Source organism: Nanorana parkeri, unplaced genomic scaffold, assembly GCF_000935625.1.
Source record: "Nanorana parkeri isolate BGI_ZX_2015 unplaced genomic scaffold, ASM93562v1 scaffold205, whole genome shotgun sequence".
NCBI lineage: Eukaryota > Metazoa > Chordata > Amphibia > Anura > Dicroglossidae > Nanorana > Nanorana parkeri.
In genome coordinates, this window is record NW_017306473.1 from 750,123 (window position 1) to 769,027 (window position 18,905).

At 38.0% G+C, this 18,905-nt stretch overlaps 1 protein-coding gene across 1 annotated transcript in view; it reads left to right on the top strand.

Annotated features, from left to right (window-relative positions):
• DOCK10 (dedicator of cytokinesis 10) overlaps window positions 1-18,905 on the top strand; it is a 203,496-nt gene that overhangs the window by 122,762 nt on the left and 61,829 nt on the right. Inside the window, exons 22-28 of the mRNA XM_018555626.1 lie at window positions 5,886-5,972; window positions 6,055-6,147; window positions 6,874-6,992; window positions 8,479-8,548; window positions 9,615-9,728; window positions 10,394-10,465; window positions 18,665-18,811. Coding sequence (XP_018411128.1) covers window positions 5,886-5,972; window positions 6,055-6,147; window positions 6,874-6,992; window positions 8,479-8,548; window positions 9,615-9,728; window positions 10,394-10,465; window positions 18,665-18,811 — 702 coding nt within the window. The remainder of the gene's footprint in view (window positions 1-5,885; window positions 5,973-6,054; window positions 6,148-6,873; window positions 6,993-8,478; window positions 8,549-9,614; window positions 9,729-10,393; window positions 10,466-18,664; window positions 18,812-18,905) is intronic.

The following is an 18,905-nucleotide window of genomic DNA, read 5'->3' on the forward strand; positions in this document are numbered from 1 at the left end:
ACTTAAGTAACATCTGGAGGAATGTTTTACATTTTTACATATTGTCCATGTAATAATTTTACTAGTATATCTCATATACAGAACTGGCACCGATGCAATCCTAATACAAGTACAAACAGTTGTTTACTATTCATTACAACAAGAAAATTACAGGGCAAGCCATCTAGAAAGTTTATTGTTTGCTGTTGAATGTTTACAGAGCTATCCATAGATTGCAGTGAGATTAGCGTAACTCTAAAGCCTAGCTGCTCTAGCATTCTACTAAACAGGAAGTACACAGTGTGAATAGAACAAGCAAATATGACTGCCTTCAATTACATAATACGTGTAATCAAAAATAATAGACACCAACCGGGGATGGATAGTCTTAGTAGTCAGGTTTCTAAATTGAGTAGCCTGAATCCTGAGCCCCTCAGTAATGTGTCCACCCCTGACGGTAACATATAGTATTATTAACATTAACTAATCACATTCACTCTTGTGTTTATATAATATGTACACAAAAGGTTGCAATTTGCTCCTTTATTGTATCAGTGTATCATACAATATGCCACTGAGAACATTTGCATGTAATCACACGTGCTGCGATTATCTGTGGACCATTGCCCCTGGACACAGACAGTTCTGTATCCCTAACGTGAGCCTGTGGCTGCTAATCTCGTGAGATTTAGGGGTTGATCTACTAAGGCTGGGTTCACACCTGGGCGTACGGAATATGTGTGTTTGCCGCACGTTTCGTGATGCGCGCTTTTACCACGATCTGTGGTAAAAGAAACGCGCATTTACGAGGGCTGTCCGGCTGTATCCTAATTGATACGCACGGCAAATACACCCCAAAGAAGCTCCTGTACTTCTTTGGGCGTAGGGTGTTTTTCAGCGCGTTCCTGCGCGCTGTAAAACGCCCACGTGGGAACCGTGCCCATAGGCAATTATTGGCTTTCTTTTCACATGTTGAGCGTTAGCAGCTCAACATGTAATAGCAGCTGTGATAACGATAGCTACCATCACTTAGCTAACACTGCCTATATACAGTATGTCTCCCAAGATCCATCCAGATTCAGAAATAACTCAAACGGTAATTACTGAGCATAACCAACTATAAACAGTGTCTTTGTATTTTAATTTTCAAGTTAAAAACTTAATTTTTTAGACTTGGATATGGTGGAAATGGGAAAGAACTTGTGGCAGGTTTTTATTGCATTCTTGGACATCATTGGGGGATTTACCATCACGTCCCCAGAAACATCATGGCAAGAAATAAGGGAAATGGGTGTCACCAGCCCAGGAAGTCAATAATGACAATAAAAACTGACTGATGTTCTAACCCTTCCTTGCTCTACCAAAAAATTATTCTTATTTCTGTCTCTGTCCTTATTGGGGAGATTTCCCACTACTTTCAATCTATGTGAATCCCTATCAATTGTGTGAAGGAAGAATGTGCCCAAAAGGATACTGACTGCAATAAAAACCTAACCCTTCACCTTTCTCTGTAAAGCAAAAAATACAATAACAATACAATAAAAAGGTGATTTGGACTTTAAATAAATCCCTTGGATATAACAGACAACCTTTGAACAAGACTATAAAAAAATTCTATAAAAATAATAATGTCTATAGGACCTTTTTGTGCTTTGGCTACAGGCAGGTTGGGGCACCATAAAATGGCCACAGTTATCTGCCTCCTAATACCTTTTTTTCAACTAGATGAAGGAACCTTATCTGATGTACTTTAGATGATTGTGATTAATAGACTTTGACTCGCATGACTATTTAATTGCGCTTGGCATCCACTAAGAAAGCAATGGGTGGAAATTCTACAATGAACTGATTTCACCTCCCATATCAGATTTCTTAGAGAAGTCACATTGATAAATAGGCGTAACCAGAGTCACCACGGTTCACAAGTCACTAAAAAGAAACATAAAAGATTGCTGCACATTAAGCAGTATATTCTAAAAAGTATATTATTATATGAACACACGTATCTCTATGATTTAAATATATATTATGATTTTGCAGCTTATAAACGTATACACTTTCAGACATTAAGCAATAGGAAACATTCTAATTTATTATTTAGCTTCTGTTAAAGATGACTTTGGCTGCAGATGCCACAGGTGGATTAATATTGTATTAGAAGATGGTCCCTTCAACAAACTGAATATGACACCCTTTTAGTCAAGTACATTTTCCTGTAGCTAAGTTTATAGTTTATAAAATGTAGTGACATGCTAGTGCTGTTTTGATAACACATCTTCATAGCTCCAAACTGTTTAACTACCTAAAGTTTTATTTATTTCAAGTGGACATTTATCCTTATCTTTGAAATGATAGCAAATACACATTTAGAAATGTTTAGTAATGACAATCTACAAACAGATACTTATAGATAATTGCCGGCTTTTTATTCTTTGCATTCCTTATTTTTCTTTTCCTCCCCATTCTTCTCACAGTGGCCATTTTTACTAAGGGCAGATTCATATATCTCCCTTTACGTCCTGGAACTCTGGCACATGTGACTAAGGCATGTGATCATGTACATCATCTCAGGGGAGGAAAAAGCCTTTCCCTGAGATCTTGTGAAATTACAGATGAGATTTCCCAGCAATACTCTGCTGATGCAACCTTCCTAGGATGCAACACTTTGGCACATTACATCACGTATGCCCAAGAAGAAAGAAAGAAAAATATGTTTGTTGAACTAATGAATGTAAGATGATTTCATATCAGCATGCAGTGGTGCACGCTGATGTGAATTTCAGTAAAAGTTTGCTTTACTGCTATGCAGGTAAAATTTGAACTAAAGTAAGAACTTCTGTTTATTTTTTGTTTTTTTACATTTAGTTTTACATATATCTTTCAAAAGAGTTAGTAGGCTCTACAAAGTGATTCTGCGTCTGACTGCTCTGCACATTGACCTTTAATTTTCTTTGATTAAGATTCAGAAAATAAAGCTGAACATAAGAATATCAGCAGCTGTATGGCTTTAGTAAAAATGTAATTTGGTGATTTAACTAAACTCCATTTTAGCCGAGATGCAATATTATTCTTTAGTTTAACCGTGCTCCTCTAACAGTCCTATTAGTTAAAACCACACCAGTTATGGCAAGTAAATAACAATGTGAAAGAACAGTATTCATTTTAAATGTTTTATTTAATTTGATCGTATACCCCCACTATATTTACATCCTGGAAATCTACCCCTCCTGTCCTTCCCAGCGATCAGCTCACACTATTACCCGAAGCTTCTTTTCGTTACAAGGCCCATTCGGAACACCCAGACCTTGATTTATATCAGTTATATAATCCACATTTCCTAAATAAATACTTCTTAAATAACCTTTTGTGTTCGTTAATTTTTCATCCTCATACTAAACTCTGTTGTGAAACCTACAAGGCACTTTTAATTTGTTTTCTTAAAAGTCTTGTACTGTCTGGACTCTGACCAATGATAACCTCATTCATTGCTAACAGATGTGGGGTTTCTTCATAAACAAGTCACTGTTTCTATTATAAACACACCAGTACTCAGACACAGCTCTCATTGATGGATTTGAGAAGAACTCATTTAAAGTGACATTCAACCCTCAGATTTTTTAACATAAACCAATACTGTAATGTGTGCCTTACTGTAATCCATGGTTGTTTCCCTTCTCTTTGCTGCTCTTCCTTTTAAATCCTCATGTCTTGTCATGCTTGGGGAGAACTTCCCTTTTCAGCTCAGGGCCTCTTCCTGTAGTGCAGGCTCAGGTTAAAAGCCTATGGAAATGTATACACAGACACCGTGTATCCATTCCTGAGACAAGGCAGTCTGCTGCAAAACAGAAGTTCTGCAGAGCATGAGAACAGATACAGATTTAAAAGGAAGAGCAGCAAAGAGAAGGGAAACAACCATGGATTACAGTAAGGCACACATTACAGTATTGTTTTATGTTAAAAAATCTGAGGGTTTAATGTCACTTTAAAAGAACAGTATATTTAAAATGATAGAAAATGCTATATTTACCTAATACAGAAATAGTGCATCCATATATCAACACCTATTGTAATATAAAACAGTGTTTGCCAATGCTTTTCATTAACGTATGTAAATTAAATTATGTAATTTATCGGAGGCGGTGAGGCTGATTTATTAAAGGAGTTGAGAATCTTCACTCAATAGACTGTAGCTGTGTTCACCTTGAATACCCAATCAAGTGCAGATAAAAAATAAAAAAAACAGGAATTTATTTTTCATATGCTTGTATAATTTAAGTAAATCTTTACTCGAATTATTGAGTGGAGATTATTAGGGCTTGTTCACACCTATGCATTGCGTTAAGGGCATGGTACGGTGCGATGCATGCTATCACACAATGCACGCTATCGCGCAAAATACACCTACCGTGTATTACAGTGTGGCAGGTACATTGTGTTGCCATTCATTTGAATGCCACCACCCCAATGCACCTCCTGGCCTCAGTGCACTGCAACGCGTGGTACTGCAATACTGTGTGTTGTGTTGTGCATGCACTACTTTTTTTATCACACCACACAGCATTGCGGTGCAGCGCTTTGCATTCCATTGCAGTGCATTGCAGCACATCCAATGCATTTCAAGGGCAAAACCACTGGATACCCTCTCCTCAATAAGTGAGAGGTTTTCTACGATTTGCCGCTGAGTGTCCTTCCTTCTGGAGGATGCCTACTTTTGTTCCCCATGGAAATCCAGATCAAACAAATATACATTGCCCAGCAAAGTATTTGTTCAAATGTTTGCCCAAGATCTTGCATTCATCATGTTTTCCAACAGCTGGCTCCAACTCTCAGCTCAGCTTCCCTAAACTTCCTGTCCAGTGCAAGATCACAAGGGATAGCACAATCTTGAGCAACTGTCCATCTACTTGGAGCAGAGAGGAGAAGGGAGCAGGCATAAGGGTAGTGGCTGGCCATGCTGAGTCTGTATGTTTATGGAGACACACACCGCTTCCTAGCACACACAAGGGTGGCTCCATAGGACCCTGCAAGGAAAATGAGCCACCCTAAAACAGTGCCAGTGCTCAGGGGACCAGCTGATTCTGTAGGAAGTTAAAACTTTTAAACATCAAAGATCAACATCCATTTAAGTGATTTCATAAGCATTTGAAATAGTTTAAAACCATTTTGACTTTAATATTACTTTAAAGCTGAAGTGATACAAGCTTAAACCTGAAGTAGGAATAAAAAAAAAAATACTCTTGCAGTGGGGCCCTCCCTAACTTTCATATATATTGAACAAAGTTGCATAAGGAGAGACATAAAAACAAAAAGGAGCGCCTCCATAGTGTAATACGAATTATAATTATAAAAACGCACAACTGTATTGTGCTTACAAGAAGTCGGTAGTAAAAAGGCATGTAGAAAACAATGGGATGTCAAATCATCTAGCAGCGGAAGTCTGAAAAGATGTGCAGCATCAGCGTCCACTGCCCCTGTGTGGTCTCGGTTTACATGTTTCTGGGGCACGCCCCCTTCCTCAGAACCTGACGGTTCTGAGGAATCAGGTTTTTCAAACATAAGGTACTTTGTGTCAGTGGGAACACATAACACACCTACAGAGGGGTTAAACTGAAAGTTTAATGGGCCTTAATGTAAAAAGTGAATGTATTGATGCTAAAGAACACTTGAAAAGATAAAACCCCAGAAAGAAATGTTAAACATTTGGGAGATTTGCTTATGATTTGTGGTAATAATTACAATGATTTCACTCTATTCTATCTTCCATGCTCTACTGTAAATTAACCATCTTTTCACAACTGCACGGGTACCCTAATGGGCATGTTTTTTAAGGGTAACCATTACACCAGCTGAACTTCTCAGCATTACAAATGTGAATTTATACTAAGTTCTTTGTAATTGTCTCACAGCAAACTGGGGGTGACCTGAAATGGGTGGATGGAGGAAAACAACTTTTTAAAGTATCAACATTTATTGTATCAACAGTATATACTCAGGTAAGTATTATGAACTGTAAAATATACTGTGGGTTCTAAATCCTCTGGCATTTAAATGGTGCTTTCTTTTTTGTTCTTTTAGGATCCATATCTAAACACATTTTTCCAGCAATGCCAAAAACGGGAAGCTGAACTGTCAAAGCCCCCATCTCCACATTTCCTGACTTCTTGTAAGGTAGAGTTATTTCTTAGTCTAGGCTCGAATACCAAGTCCCCTTTTTGTTACTAAATAATGGAAGATATGACTTGCGATGACCTACAATAGCAAAGTTTTCGGTGGGGGTATTGTTAATAAAAAAGGTTGTTGAATTAGCAAAGACTTTGTAAAGTCAACTAGGAAGTGCTGAAAAAACATACAGATGTAATAATGCAAACCTGCTTACAAACTGCTAAAGGGCAGATGTCACAACAAACAGTAAATCCAAAGGCAACTAAAGTTATATCAAATTATGACTTTTCCTGTACAAATCGTCCCCACTTGTTCTTAGGAATCTACATTGGTTGGTTAGGTTGCCAATCACATTGAAGAACCAAAAATAGGGCCCAGAAGGTGAGCTGAGGCATGCTTTGCATAGAAACGTCTATATAAATTAAGCAGCCTATACCGCCAAACCCAGTGATTATTTTGACCTGTTATTGTCACCTCTGATGATCTTCTTTTTTTGGTAATTCTATGCTCACGGTTAATTGTCCAGGTTTGTGACAGGTTTACTAATTTAAATCTTGCAAACTCAAGTCTTCTTACTCGGGTTTAAAAAGCACTTGTGGCATGGGCAAGGGTAGAACCTCTATAATTTTATTGCTGTGTCCCATTTGCTGTTTCCATTTACAAAAAACTAAATATTTTTTTACAGTCAAGTTTAACTAACTTGATGAAATATCTGTGTTCTTCTATTCCTAGAACCTGCTGAATATTGAGAAGATCCACATGATCATAAGCTTTCTCCCTATTATGTTTAATCAGCTTTTTAATGCTCTGACAAAAAGTAATGATGATGATATTATCACTGTTATCACCAGGTAAGATTGTTTCATTATTTTGGACCGTATGAATGATTTCAGATTTGAGAAATTGAAGTCCCAATTCCAAAACTACTGAACTTCCTATAATATTAACTAGCTTTTCCACTCTGTACATGGTGGCTAAAAGAAAAAGAAAGTTTTTTTCAGCAATATTTATAATACAGTTTTTAGATACTCAAATTCAATGGTAAAAGCATGAGGGCATACAAAGCTTTGGTAGGCCCTTAACATTACACTTCTGGAATAGAATACTCCCTATTACTGAAAGGACCAAGAAGGATATATGTCAGATGTGTACCTTAATCTGCCATCACACAATGACTCCTGGGCTAGTTACTCCCATAAACTGGAACAAATAACAATACAATACTTAAACAATCAATAGTGGCCTTTGCATCACCAGTAGGTCCTATGCCTGGATATTTTATTTAGAATTTTTTACTGCCCTGCTCAGTTGTCTTGTTGTGTTTTTGGTTTTTTAATTGGGTAAATTGTACCTTTCCTCTGTAATCCTGACTAGAGGCTCACATAGTATGAAGCTACGTGGGGAAAGGAGTTTCTGAAAAAAAAATGAATACCCATTTATTCTGCAATAATTGTAAATTTAACCTCACAGCTGGTTAAAAAAAATGTAATCCTCATTGGGCCCGATTGACCTCATAGGCCTCCTGTAGCTGTAATCTAGGCCAGACCAGTTAAGTCTTAATAAAACAAGTCCCCTGTAGCACAGGACAGGACTTCTGTAATAGTTTTTTTTTCATTATTCAAGATCTTTAATATAATAGTATGTTGTGATGAAATTCGATGTTAACCTCAGAAAGCCTACCTGGATATAATACCACTGCCCATTCTTCACCAATTGGCTGGAATTTTTCCTTGTGTTTATTGGTTGACCATGCACTATAGTATGCCGTGACAGCCAAATGCAGCTAATGGGAAAAGAAAAAAAGAAAATAATTCCAGCCAATCAGGAATAGAGGGAACATGGTATTGTATCTGGGCAGACTCAGATCCTGCAATCCTGTATATCTATACACCAAGTTTTCAAAGTTGCTATCTAAAATTTGCTAGAAAGCTGTGACATGAAAGAAGAAGCAATACATACCTTAAAACATCCTCTCTGCACTAGTAGTCTTAGATGGGATAGCAACAGAATTTACAAGGTTCACTTTAGGCAAATCTGATCCAGGAAATAAATTCTGCTCCCATGATTCTACAGGGTGATCTAAATAATTTGTTGTCAGTCAACATGATGTAATGCAATATGCAGCCACAGATGCAAACTTTTTGATGGTGTTTGATTCTGAAGATTTCTTCACCCTTCTACCTGAAAACAGTTGTCCTGCTTCCCCATTAGAACATGGTTCTGTTGTTGTTCTTCAATATCATGGAGCACAGAATAATCAGTTTTGTTACAATGCCTTAAATAATCAGCCTTACAATGCCTTAAATAATCAGCCTTACACCTATATCGTTTCTCTAGAGTCCTTACAGACATTGTAGCTAAATGCCAGGAAGAACAGCTGGAACACTATGTCCAGTCTTATGTAAAGGTAAGCACTTTGGTTCATGTTTCTAAACACTGAAGAAGAAAAAGATTGAACATCAGTGTTTATATTTTATTTGATATCCTTCTAAAAAGAATAACCAGCCCAGATGTATCTGTTGCCATCTATAATGTTCACGTATTTGTAAGAAATAGAAGGAGAAATATGAGGCACTTTTGGGGTGCTGTTTTAGTGTGGGTTTAAACCTGTGCGTTCCAGTATGTTACTGCACACTGGATCAGCGCATTGCTGAATCTAAGCAGTCCAGTCCATTGAATAGTTTCTAATGCATACATGGCGGTGCATTACTGTGTGTTAAAGTGGGCTGCAATGCAGGTGCATTGGGGTGCCATATACAATGAATGAAACTACAATTCCTCAGCGTGTGTAACACAATGGTGTGAAGGGGCCTAACACATAAGGCTGCAAACAGCAGAAGAATCCAGTGGGGTTGATTTAAGAACGGAATAGAGCCTGTTTACTTTGTAAAGTGAATGTTCCCTTTATCATAGTGAATAAGGCGAAGCGATGTTCGCATCAATCATCCAATTATGTGAAATCAAAATGTAATAATTTTTTTTTCCTTGAACATGATTGGGTATTCAAAGTGAATACAGATTTACCTTATTCAATAAGCCAAGTGTACATTTAGTTTGCTGAATTGACAGCCTCTACTCAAATAGTAAATCAACCCCATCATCTATGATGAAAATTGACATGCCAATGACCCACATGACCACATCCCCCTCTTCTAGGCTTGACAACATAAGGAGGTGTTCTGTTGTCCAGAAGAAAAGAACTTTAAGCAGGGCTGACAACATCACTTGGGATTTCAGTGCAGCAGAGGTGGTGTTTTCAGTTCACTAGAGTACATTTCTGTAACTGCACTATTTTAAAGGGAAACAATAATAATAAAGTGCATTTATTGAGAGATGTACTAAGTATGTTTATTATTTCGCCCAGACATACACTTTAAATATTCCATATATTAGATAAACTGGACACATAAATATATAGGTCAAAAAAATGATGCTACCCATGTGCTAAACAGCCATCATTTTTTCTTGTTTAGTATGTGTTTAAAACACAGTCATATGGAGATCGGACCGTCCATGAGGAACTTTCCAAAGGAATTACAAGCCTTTTAAAATGTAATGATCTAAATACAATTAAGCTTGTGCTGAAGGTAAGTGTTTTGCATTGCAGCGGTTTCCATTTCTGCACCGCATGTGCATTCACGTCAGGGAATACAGTGTGATGTTCAGAATTAGTGGCAAGCAGACCAAAGTGAAAAGATCTAGTTTACTTAATTAAAAAATGTGTTCTGTTAGAAAGAGAAATTGGAAAGTCTTGTTTTTTCTTTGCAGGATAGTGTCTGGAGATTATTTAACATTATAATTTGCCTCCAGATTAAAACATTGTAGTATCATGGGTCCCAGCTTCCTTCTTGTGAGATCAACGTATGCTAATCTTGATATGAAAACATGCTGTCATGTATTTTTATTGCCATTTAATGCAGTGAATATGTGCCATGTCTTTAAGAGACCAGGGGCTTTGTAAGTGTCCCGAAAAGACCTTCATTGTAGGCATATGGATTAGGGATTATATTCAACACTTTCCACTTATGTACATGAATTTCATCCATTACAGTCAAGAAGTTGAAACCACTTTTGAAAATGCATTAAAATAATTTACAGTTCAGCTTTAGCAGTTGGGATGTTAATCCTACCATATGTATTGTCATTATGTGTTTGGTATACAACAGAGTATATTCAATGTGCTGGAAGCGTAATTTCTTAAATGAAGAACATTTGTGCTAGGAATAACAGCTGCTTTGTATTCCTCTGACAGCATTCCCAGTTTTTCTTCGACATAATTATCAAATCCATGGCACAGCACCTCCATGATAATGACATGGTGCAGGTAAATACAGGGTAGGGACTTGGGGTTGTTTTTTTGTTTTTGTTTTTTTTTCTTTTTACTTTACAACTTTAATTTTTGAGTCAAAGTTTCTGATCAATTTCTTTTCCTATTGTGCTTTCATTTGGTTAGTCCTTTTCACTTTTCTGCATTCCTTGATATTTTTACAGTATGTACTGCTTAGTAATCTATACAGAAAATAACCAATTTAAGTAGAGAATAAAATGGCCTAACCTGGTTTGAACTTCCCCTCTATCATAGTGCAGCTCATAAAGGTTTCAGTACACACCTGGAAATCTGAAGATAACTTTTTTAATATGTATCCTACATCACACAAGAATCAGAATTAATATGATAAACACCTGATTTATTGGACCTAAATTCAGCAGTCATATTTTAGGGACACATGTTTGTCCTTGGTCAGTATCAATTAGAGCCAATGACGGGTGAGTTGAAGACAGGTTAACTTTGAAAAGGGGGATACAAATATTGATACAGTAAAAAGCAAGGGTAGTGAAGTAAACTTCAGGGAGGTCTGGTGAGTACAATATTCAAGCTGAGATCCGAATTGTGGTCCAAACAGATGGACAGCCTACATAGTGGTCCGCCATGCAATACAACGCACAGCTGTTGGTGTGTGTTCCCAAGCACAGTGCTGATGTGCCAATCCTGGTGCATTCCATTGTTTTGGGGGGGTTTTGTTAGGAATCCCTCCTCCCCACCCTCCCTATTTACATGCACGTGCATGCCTTATGCTAATGAGTTTATTAGAAACAGATGGCAGGGTTGTTTTTAATTTATTTTAATTTTATTATATTTTATCACCTTTTAAAAATTCACTTATCTTTTGTATCACAAATGAGCTAACAAGCCCCTATGTGACAGCATTTGGCGGTGACAGGTTCTCTTTATAGACACATCAGGAGTCTGTTAGACCCCTGATGTTTCCATTGCCCTCCAATACAGTTTTGACAGCTCTGAATCAGGAAGCACTGAGATCACAATAATCCCTGCTTCATTCATCAGAGAGCACATCGCAGAATGGACATTCCTCCGACTGCTCCATCCTGACACTGTTTGCTGGGGGACCCGAAAACCACGGCAGGGTATGGAGGGGTAGAGGAGGCGCACAATAGCAGGCTAGTGCAAGTGATCTGGGTGGCTGTACAGCTGCTCAGGTCGCTCGTAGTTGTAGCAGCCGGCCCTGTCTGATGTTATTGGTTGATAGGACACCTGTGATCACTTCTTATTGTGTCTCTGGGAAAGTGCAGGGAAATTTTCCCAATGGGGACAAAGACATCAATAGCAACATGACAGAGGATCAAACACTTTCCTGCTTTATCCACAATGACAGTAAATGTTTATTTCTATCATTTTCCAAGCGACATTTGAAGAATAAAACAGAGAATATGTCTGTGAAGGTTCTCATTCATCCAAGTCATGGTATATCTGTAAAAAAATAAGTCAAGGCAACTGGACTTGCTGTATTTTTCTTGAAGACGTTTCACTGGTCATCCAACCAGCTTTCTCAATTCACAGTCCAAGTCATTCTGAATTGAGAAAGATGGTTGGATGAACAGTGAAACATCTTCAAGAAAAATACAGCAAGTCCAGTTGCCTTGACTTTTACATATAAAACAGAGAATAAGATGTATTCTTTATTATGGGTGACACAGATGTTCCCCTATAGACTTCAATAAATAGGCATCTTTGAGAAGAAGCTGATTGTAATGAGGGTATTAACTTGGCCATATACATTAAGATTTTTCTCATTCAGTTCCGAGAAGGAGAGGAACAGGAATGAGAGAGATCTTTTGATCCCCTTGTCTACGCAAAACAGTGTGGATGGAGGAATCTGCCCTGCCTGCTGTTGTCCATGGCTGTCCGAGTATCAGACAGGGACTGCAGCTAACAGCTGACACTGTTCAGCCGGCAAGCCATGTGTACAGCCAGTTCAGCAGAAAATGGCCGAAATTCATTCCCAGCTTTAGGGCTTGTTCACACCACATCACAATGTCCTGCATAATTTTTCAAAGTGTAGCTCATCACAGTAATCAAAGCATTAGCATTTGTGTGTGTTGTGCCATAGTGAAGCTGTATGACAGCGCCCTGTAAATGTGTCAGTTTACAATTGACAATGAATGGCACTGCACCATAACACACACATACAGTGCATTATGTTGCCAAATATATGAAAAATAAGATCTGTAATGACTGCAGTTAATAGATATACAATACATTATTATTACGGGCCATTGTTGGGAATTATAGAAAAGGAATTTGTGTAAGCTGCCTAAAGCTATATGAATACATTTGGCGTTTCATATTCTTTGTCTTGAATATTTAACAGTCATGAAAGTAACAGATGTACAGCAGATTGTGGAAGTTGTCACTGAGGATTGCAAAACAGAATGCATTGTTATATGACTTTCCTCACCACACTACAAGTTATTATTAATGTCAAAGTTTAGATTAGTGCTAGATAAAAGCTTTAGCTCAGCATAGATATACCTTAAATTGTATGTAAACCCTAACTACAAATGTCTCTTATTTCTTACTATTGGAAGCATTTTGTTATATCTGTCCAATAAATACAAAAAAAAAACCTGTTGATACTTTTAGAAATTCAAAGCTGTCCTGTGTCCGCTCCACAGCCTCAATGTTACCACAAAGAATCTATTTAGTCTTTCCAGTTCGCAGAATAATTAGCTAAGTTATAGAGATCTGAGAATGGGTGGGGATTGAGTGGTTTAGCAGAAGACACTGGGCAGGGATGACACCACTCAATCCACAAAATACTGTATATTGTCAGCCTGGCCACAACTGGGCTTAAGATCTGAGTGCATTTCTGGCAGGATCAATAGATATTTTTCTTTGCTTGCAGGGTCTTTAAAGTGATAAAACATGGGGCTATTTTTATGTATTGCAGAGATATACTGCATGTTTGTTTTTTTTCTTACACTATAAATAATCTTAATTTTACAATCTTTCAAATTGCTGTTGATAAAATGAAGTCCCACCCAATAGGGTTAATTTACTAAAACAGTAGAGATTGTTCACTTTCAGTTAATAAGGTGAATCCAATCATCTGTCAGCACAAATCCTGTTTTTTTTAATTACTCTTGTACATGATTGTATATTCAAAGTGAATATGCTTCACATTATTTTCTAAGCTCTGTGAACATTTACTTTGTAGTGTTTAGTAAATCAGCCTCTTTGGATCCACAAGTTGCACTTTCCTGAGTTAAGTTGCCATTTGGAAGTCTGTGACATTTTTTCTTCCAGTTTGTGTTTTAGCTGTGGTTTCTTTTATAAAACAGTGTACGCTTGTGTACGCACTCTTTACCATGGCCGTTATTACTTTGCCTAACTTTAAGCCAAGCACGATTGCCAATTCCCTTTCAAGCTGAGCTATCTATTAACAGCTATAGAACAGCTAGGTGCTCATCCCTAGCACTTGGTTTACTCATAGGGAATTTGAACTTTAGAGACATGGCAGTCACTTGATACCTGTCTTTTCCAAATGTTACCCTCTGAGTGCCATTCAATTATCTTCTCATAGCCACATGACATCTCAGAGGAAAGTGAGGCCAGATGGTACAGACAAGTAAATAGAACTCGGCTAGACTAAACTGTGTTCTTTTCAGATATTTTTTTCCCTTTGTATCATTATTTATGGACGTAATTATAAGGGTCTAAAGCAGAGATACTGAATTGAAATTCAGTCCCCTCAATATCCCCTCACATTAGTGTTCCCATCAGAGCTCCCCTTTACATTAGTTGTCCCTATCAGACTGCCCCTTACAGTAGTTGTCTCCACCAGAGTGCTGCCTTACATTGGTTGTCCTCATCAGTGTGCCTCCTTACATTAGGTGTCCCCAATGTAAAGGAGAACTCCAATAAGAACAACTTATAATTGGTTGTTCCCATCAGAGTGCCCCTTCTTTTCATAATTCATGGTAAGGGGCATTCTGATCTGCAGCTAACGTAAGGGGGTTCTCTGATTGGAACAATTAATTTAGGGGGCACTCTAATTGGGACAACTAAGGATGAAGTAACCAATGTAAGGGGGCACTCTAAAGGGGACAACCAATTAGGGGGCACCCTGATGGGGGCAACTAAAATTGGATCGGCTGTGACCTTTAGAGTGCCCCTTTACATTATTGACCCCACATACCAGCAGGCAGAGGGAGGTGAAGCAGGCTTCAGGCAATGCTGGGGGGACAAGTGTGTTGGCGATCCTAGCAACTGTAGAGAAGGGGGACCTATATGACGTTATTGCTGCTAGTTGAAGCAACAGCCTCGGTGGCCAGTGCATGCACTATTAGCCAGCCAGTGCAGGCAGAGCAGGTGTCCCCTTCGTCTGCAGTCATTGGTTGCTAGGACTGCCGGAGGTCTTAGCAATCATTGATGTCAATTATGTGCCCACCCCCAGCATTACAGGAAGACAAAATAACTTGTTCTGCCCTCTTGTAATGCTGGGGCGGGCACATAATGGATGTCACTGGTTGCTAGGAAAGCCGGCAGTCCTAGAAACCAAAAGCTCAACATGAGGGGTGACCTGCATTGGGTTATGGCGTGCAGTGGATGCACCGGCCTTGGAGGCTGGTGCATCCACTATCAGCCAAACATAACCCAGAACAGAGGCATGATCGCGATCTGGACAGTACTGCCACTCGGTCTGTGCCTGGATCACAGTCCACCATTTAGTGATCCACAGTCTAAAACAACTGTGCACACTGACCATGCTAGATGTGCTGCACATTCACTTGTGATGAGTGTGAAAAAGACAATGGAAGTGACTCTTGGCAAATGTCATCATATTTGAAATGTAAAGTAAGGCCAATCTTCAGTCATAACCCACTGCCCAGCTTCTTGATTGGAAAGGAAGCTGCCTTCATGCTCCCTCGGCACTGCCGGCCAGAGGGAGATGTCCCTCTGACCGGAAGTTCCGGTATCGCAGGTAAGTATCGGAGCATTTGGGCAAGTACGAATTGGTAAATAGTACAGTAAGCAGCTTATCTCACTGAAAACCAAATGTTGTCAAATTGTTAATTGACTTGTGGAGGCAAATCTGATTAGGAAATGCATTAATAAATAGAAAAATACCTCCCAGAGCAATATGTGGCAAATCTACTTAAAAATGTGTTCCTTTATGGTGAAACAAGCAAATTAACGTATTGTTGCTAAGCTCACATGAAGTAAGTACAACCAGGTCCTCCAACACATTTCTTTGTACAAAACACTTTGCTCCTGAAAGTTTCTTTACCTTTCTGGATCAGATCTGCTTTTCTTTGTGAATTACCTTGTGTGAGGGGTTTTGTGAAGTTTTTTTTTTTACCTTATGGAATATGTCATGCTGGAAGCTCTTTGGTCCTTGCCTTCAGCTGAAAAAAAGATTAGTCTTTTAAGAGGCACTTTTAGCACCTCTCCTCTGTCTAATGTTCCACTGTACAAACGTCAGAACCAGACTAGGTTAATATATCTATTAACTGTTTTTTCACGTAAGATGAAAATGAAAACATGGACAGAGGCATTAACCCCTTCATGACTGAATTTGTTTTTCGTTTTTGTTTGTAAATGACTGAAGCACTTTTGACATTTTTGCTGTGTGATTCTTCCACATCAGTAATATACTTTCTTACAAAGTGCATCCACACATATTAAATATTGTTTTTTAGAGGACAGATAGGACTATATATTTATATCACATATGTGTGTCTAACGCCTCACTTAGGACTTAAAATATAAAAAAAGAGGAAAAAAACGTAAAGAAAACACTTTTTTCCCAGTTTTGATTTGTAGTATTTTTTACAAAAACAGCACAGCTAAAAAAAATTCAATAAATACATTCATTTATTTGTCCTTTATTTGGAAAAAACATCAAATCCCTAGGATTTTAGAAATGTTTCTGTACTACTCGGCCTAAAGCTAAAACCTAACATTTTAATCTTTTTTCTCTAAAAGCTAAAAGTGGTCACCTGGCATACAATGTCACTGTCACTAAGTGTTACACTTAGTGACAGCGGCATACTTTGAACATCACTGTCATGAGGGTTATTTTTAAAAAAATTAACCCCTTAGGGTGAAAAACAAATCTGCAGCTCAGCTGCAGATTTTTATTGTAAGGGGTTCATTTTTATACAAATGATAGTATAAAAATATATTTAAATATATCATTTTTATTGGTTACATTTATTTATATTTGTTACATTTATTTTCCATTTTTTTACACTTTATTTAGGTTACACTTTTCACTATTTTTTAAACACTTTTTAAATTTTTATTTTATTTATTTAATTATATCAAGCAATCATTGTGAATTAATCTCACTATTACTGCTTGATAAATTAATCAATAAATTTTTGATTATTATTATGCTGCTACAAACTTAAGAACAGCCAACCTTAGTGACACTGATCCTGCAGCATATCAGGATCAGCTGTCACTAAAGGTTTTCTGAGCGTTCCAACAATGATCAGAAAACTGCAACATTCTTTCAGGAATAGAAACACCATGTTTCTATTCCTGAAAGCTAAAAAAAAAAAAAGCCGGTATACATTGGGATTTCCCGATCTATACCAACTGTGAGTGACGGCATAAGCTGCAAATGCAGCTCTGCTCTCACTCTCAGACACCCGATTCCTGAATGAATGGTAACCGCTGATTCTCAGTGGTTACCAGCATTGTAGAACAGCATATAACTGGTCACGTACTGTGTAATTGAAGACCACTGGGTGGTCACAATTATCTGGTGAGTGTGCTAGTGTTTGTGCACCTGGAGGTGGATCACTGGTGATTAATTGACGAGGAATTGAAGCACAGAAGTCACGAGTGATTGTGGAACTTTATATGCAATGATTATTTGACTCACTGATGTAAAGAAAGTGAACACAAGGATTTCCTCACATTTAGTTTTAATCATATCAATTTTGGGAATATTGTTATATGGACTATATATACGTTGGAGTGAACATGTTGTATAATTGTCACTAAGTATATGCACTTAGAGTTTTATAATATTAGAGATAGCGCAGTGTCTTTTGTTTAATATAACGTACAGTGTACGTGGCCAGTCATTTGGGCACTTTGTGGCGGGACGCACAGTGTACGTCTCCCGTCACAAAGGGGTTAATATGCCCTGGTAAGAGATTTTTTATTTGTAAAAAAATAAAAGTGAGTATATGAGCTTGCAGATCTAATTGCCTACATTAATGCCCAATAGAACTTTCAGATTTAATCAGCTAAATACATTGCAGATGCACTCAATGAAAAGGTGTGCAGAGTTTTACAGTTTATTTGATTTTGTAAAGCACCCTTAGCTTCGTGTCGAAACACCTTCCAACATGCTGCAGAGGAGCCATGCCCTTTGTGTGAAAGTAGTGGTCTCTCTACAACGGTCTGACAACACCCCCTGCTGGGTCAGTCCTTGAGGTCTAAATCAGCACAGCTCATGCTCCCTCCTGATTGGATAGCTCTAGCTGTGACTCAGCAGGGGGCATACCAGACTTATGAAGAAAGACCACTGATTCCACACAGAGAGCAAGGCTCTTTATCTGCCATATGCTGGCAGGGGGTAGGTTTTTGAAGTAAGGATGTGGCTGCTTTCTGCTAAATATCAATTATAAGACTTTGCATACCTTTTGTTTTGTTGTACCTGGAATATACAGTATTTAAACTGAGAGTTCAGTTGGACTTTAGGGCACATTATAAATGTATTGTTAGTTTTTATAGCGGTTTGACCAGCCCCTTCACTGGCATGGAGTACAGTTAATGTGCTGTCATTTCCCATAGGAAAAAATTGTGGCTTTGCACTAAATGGTTGCAAGTTATGTAGTGTAACAGTTGATACTATAACATTTCACATACAGAGAGGCATTTATGTACAACACTTACTATTCTTTGTAGTTCACCCTTTACAGTAGTATGAAAGTGCATGTTCAGTATTGTCCAATGGGACCACTGTAAAGTGTTCCTTTTTAGCAATTTAAGTTGTTCAAGTTTCCTTTTTCTAAGAAGCAAACAACAATGCTGTCACTACTGTGAAAGCTTTCTTATTATTAGCTTGTTCTTTTGATTCTGACATGTAATTGGTTTTAGAGTAATTTCAGACACCATTGCTGGCATTTTCTGCTTGTGTATTGGTATGTTCATTGACTGAGCAACAATTTAATGTTGATTGAAACTTTCTACTTATTATAGGTTCATCGCACTAAAAGGTTCCCCACAACCTTCCATGCTGAGCTGGAAGCACTTGTGATGAGCTTTTCAGACCATATAATTTGGAAGTACAAGGATGCTCTTGAAGAGACAAAGAAAGCCAACCTGAGCATTGCCTGCTTTCTGAAGGTGACTGTATGAAGTGTGCTGCTTTTATGTGCAATCCTTTTTTTAAGCATCCAAAAAGTTTTTGACACTTGATGCATACAATATGATGGAGAGT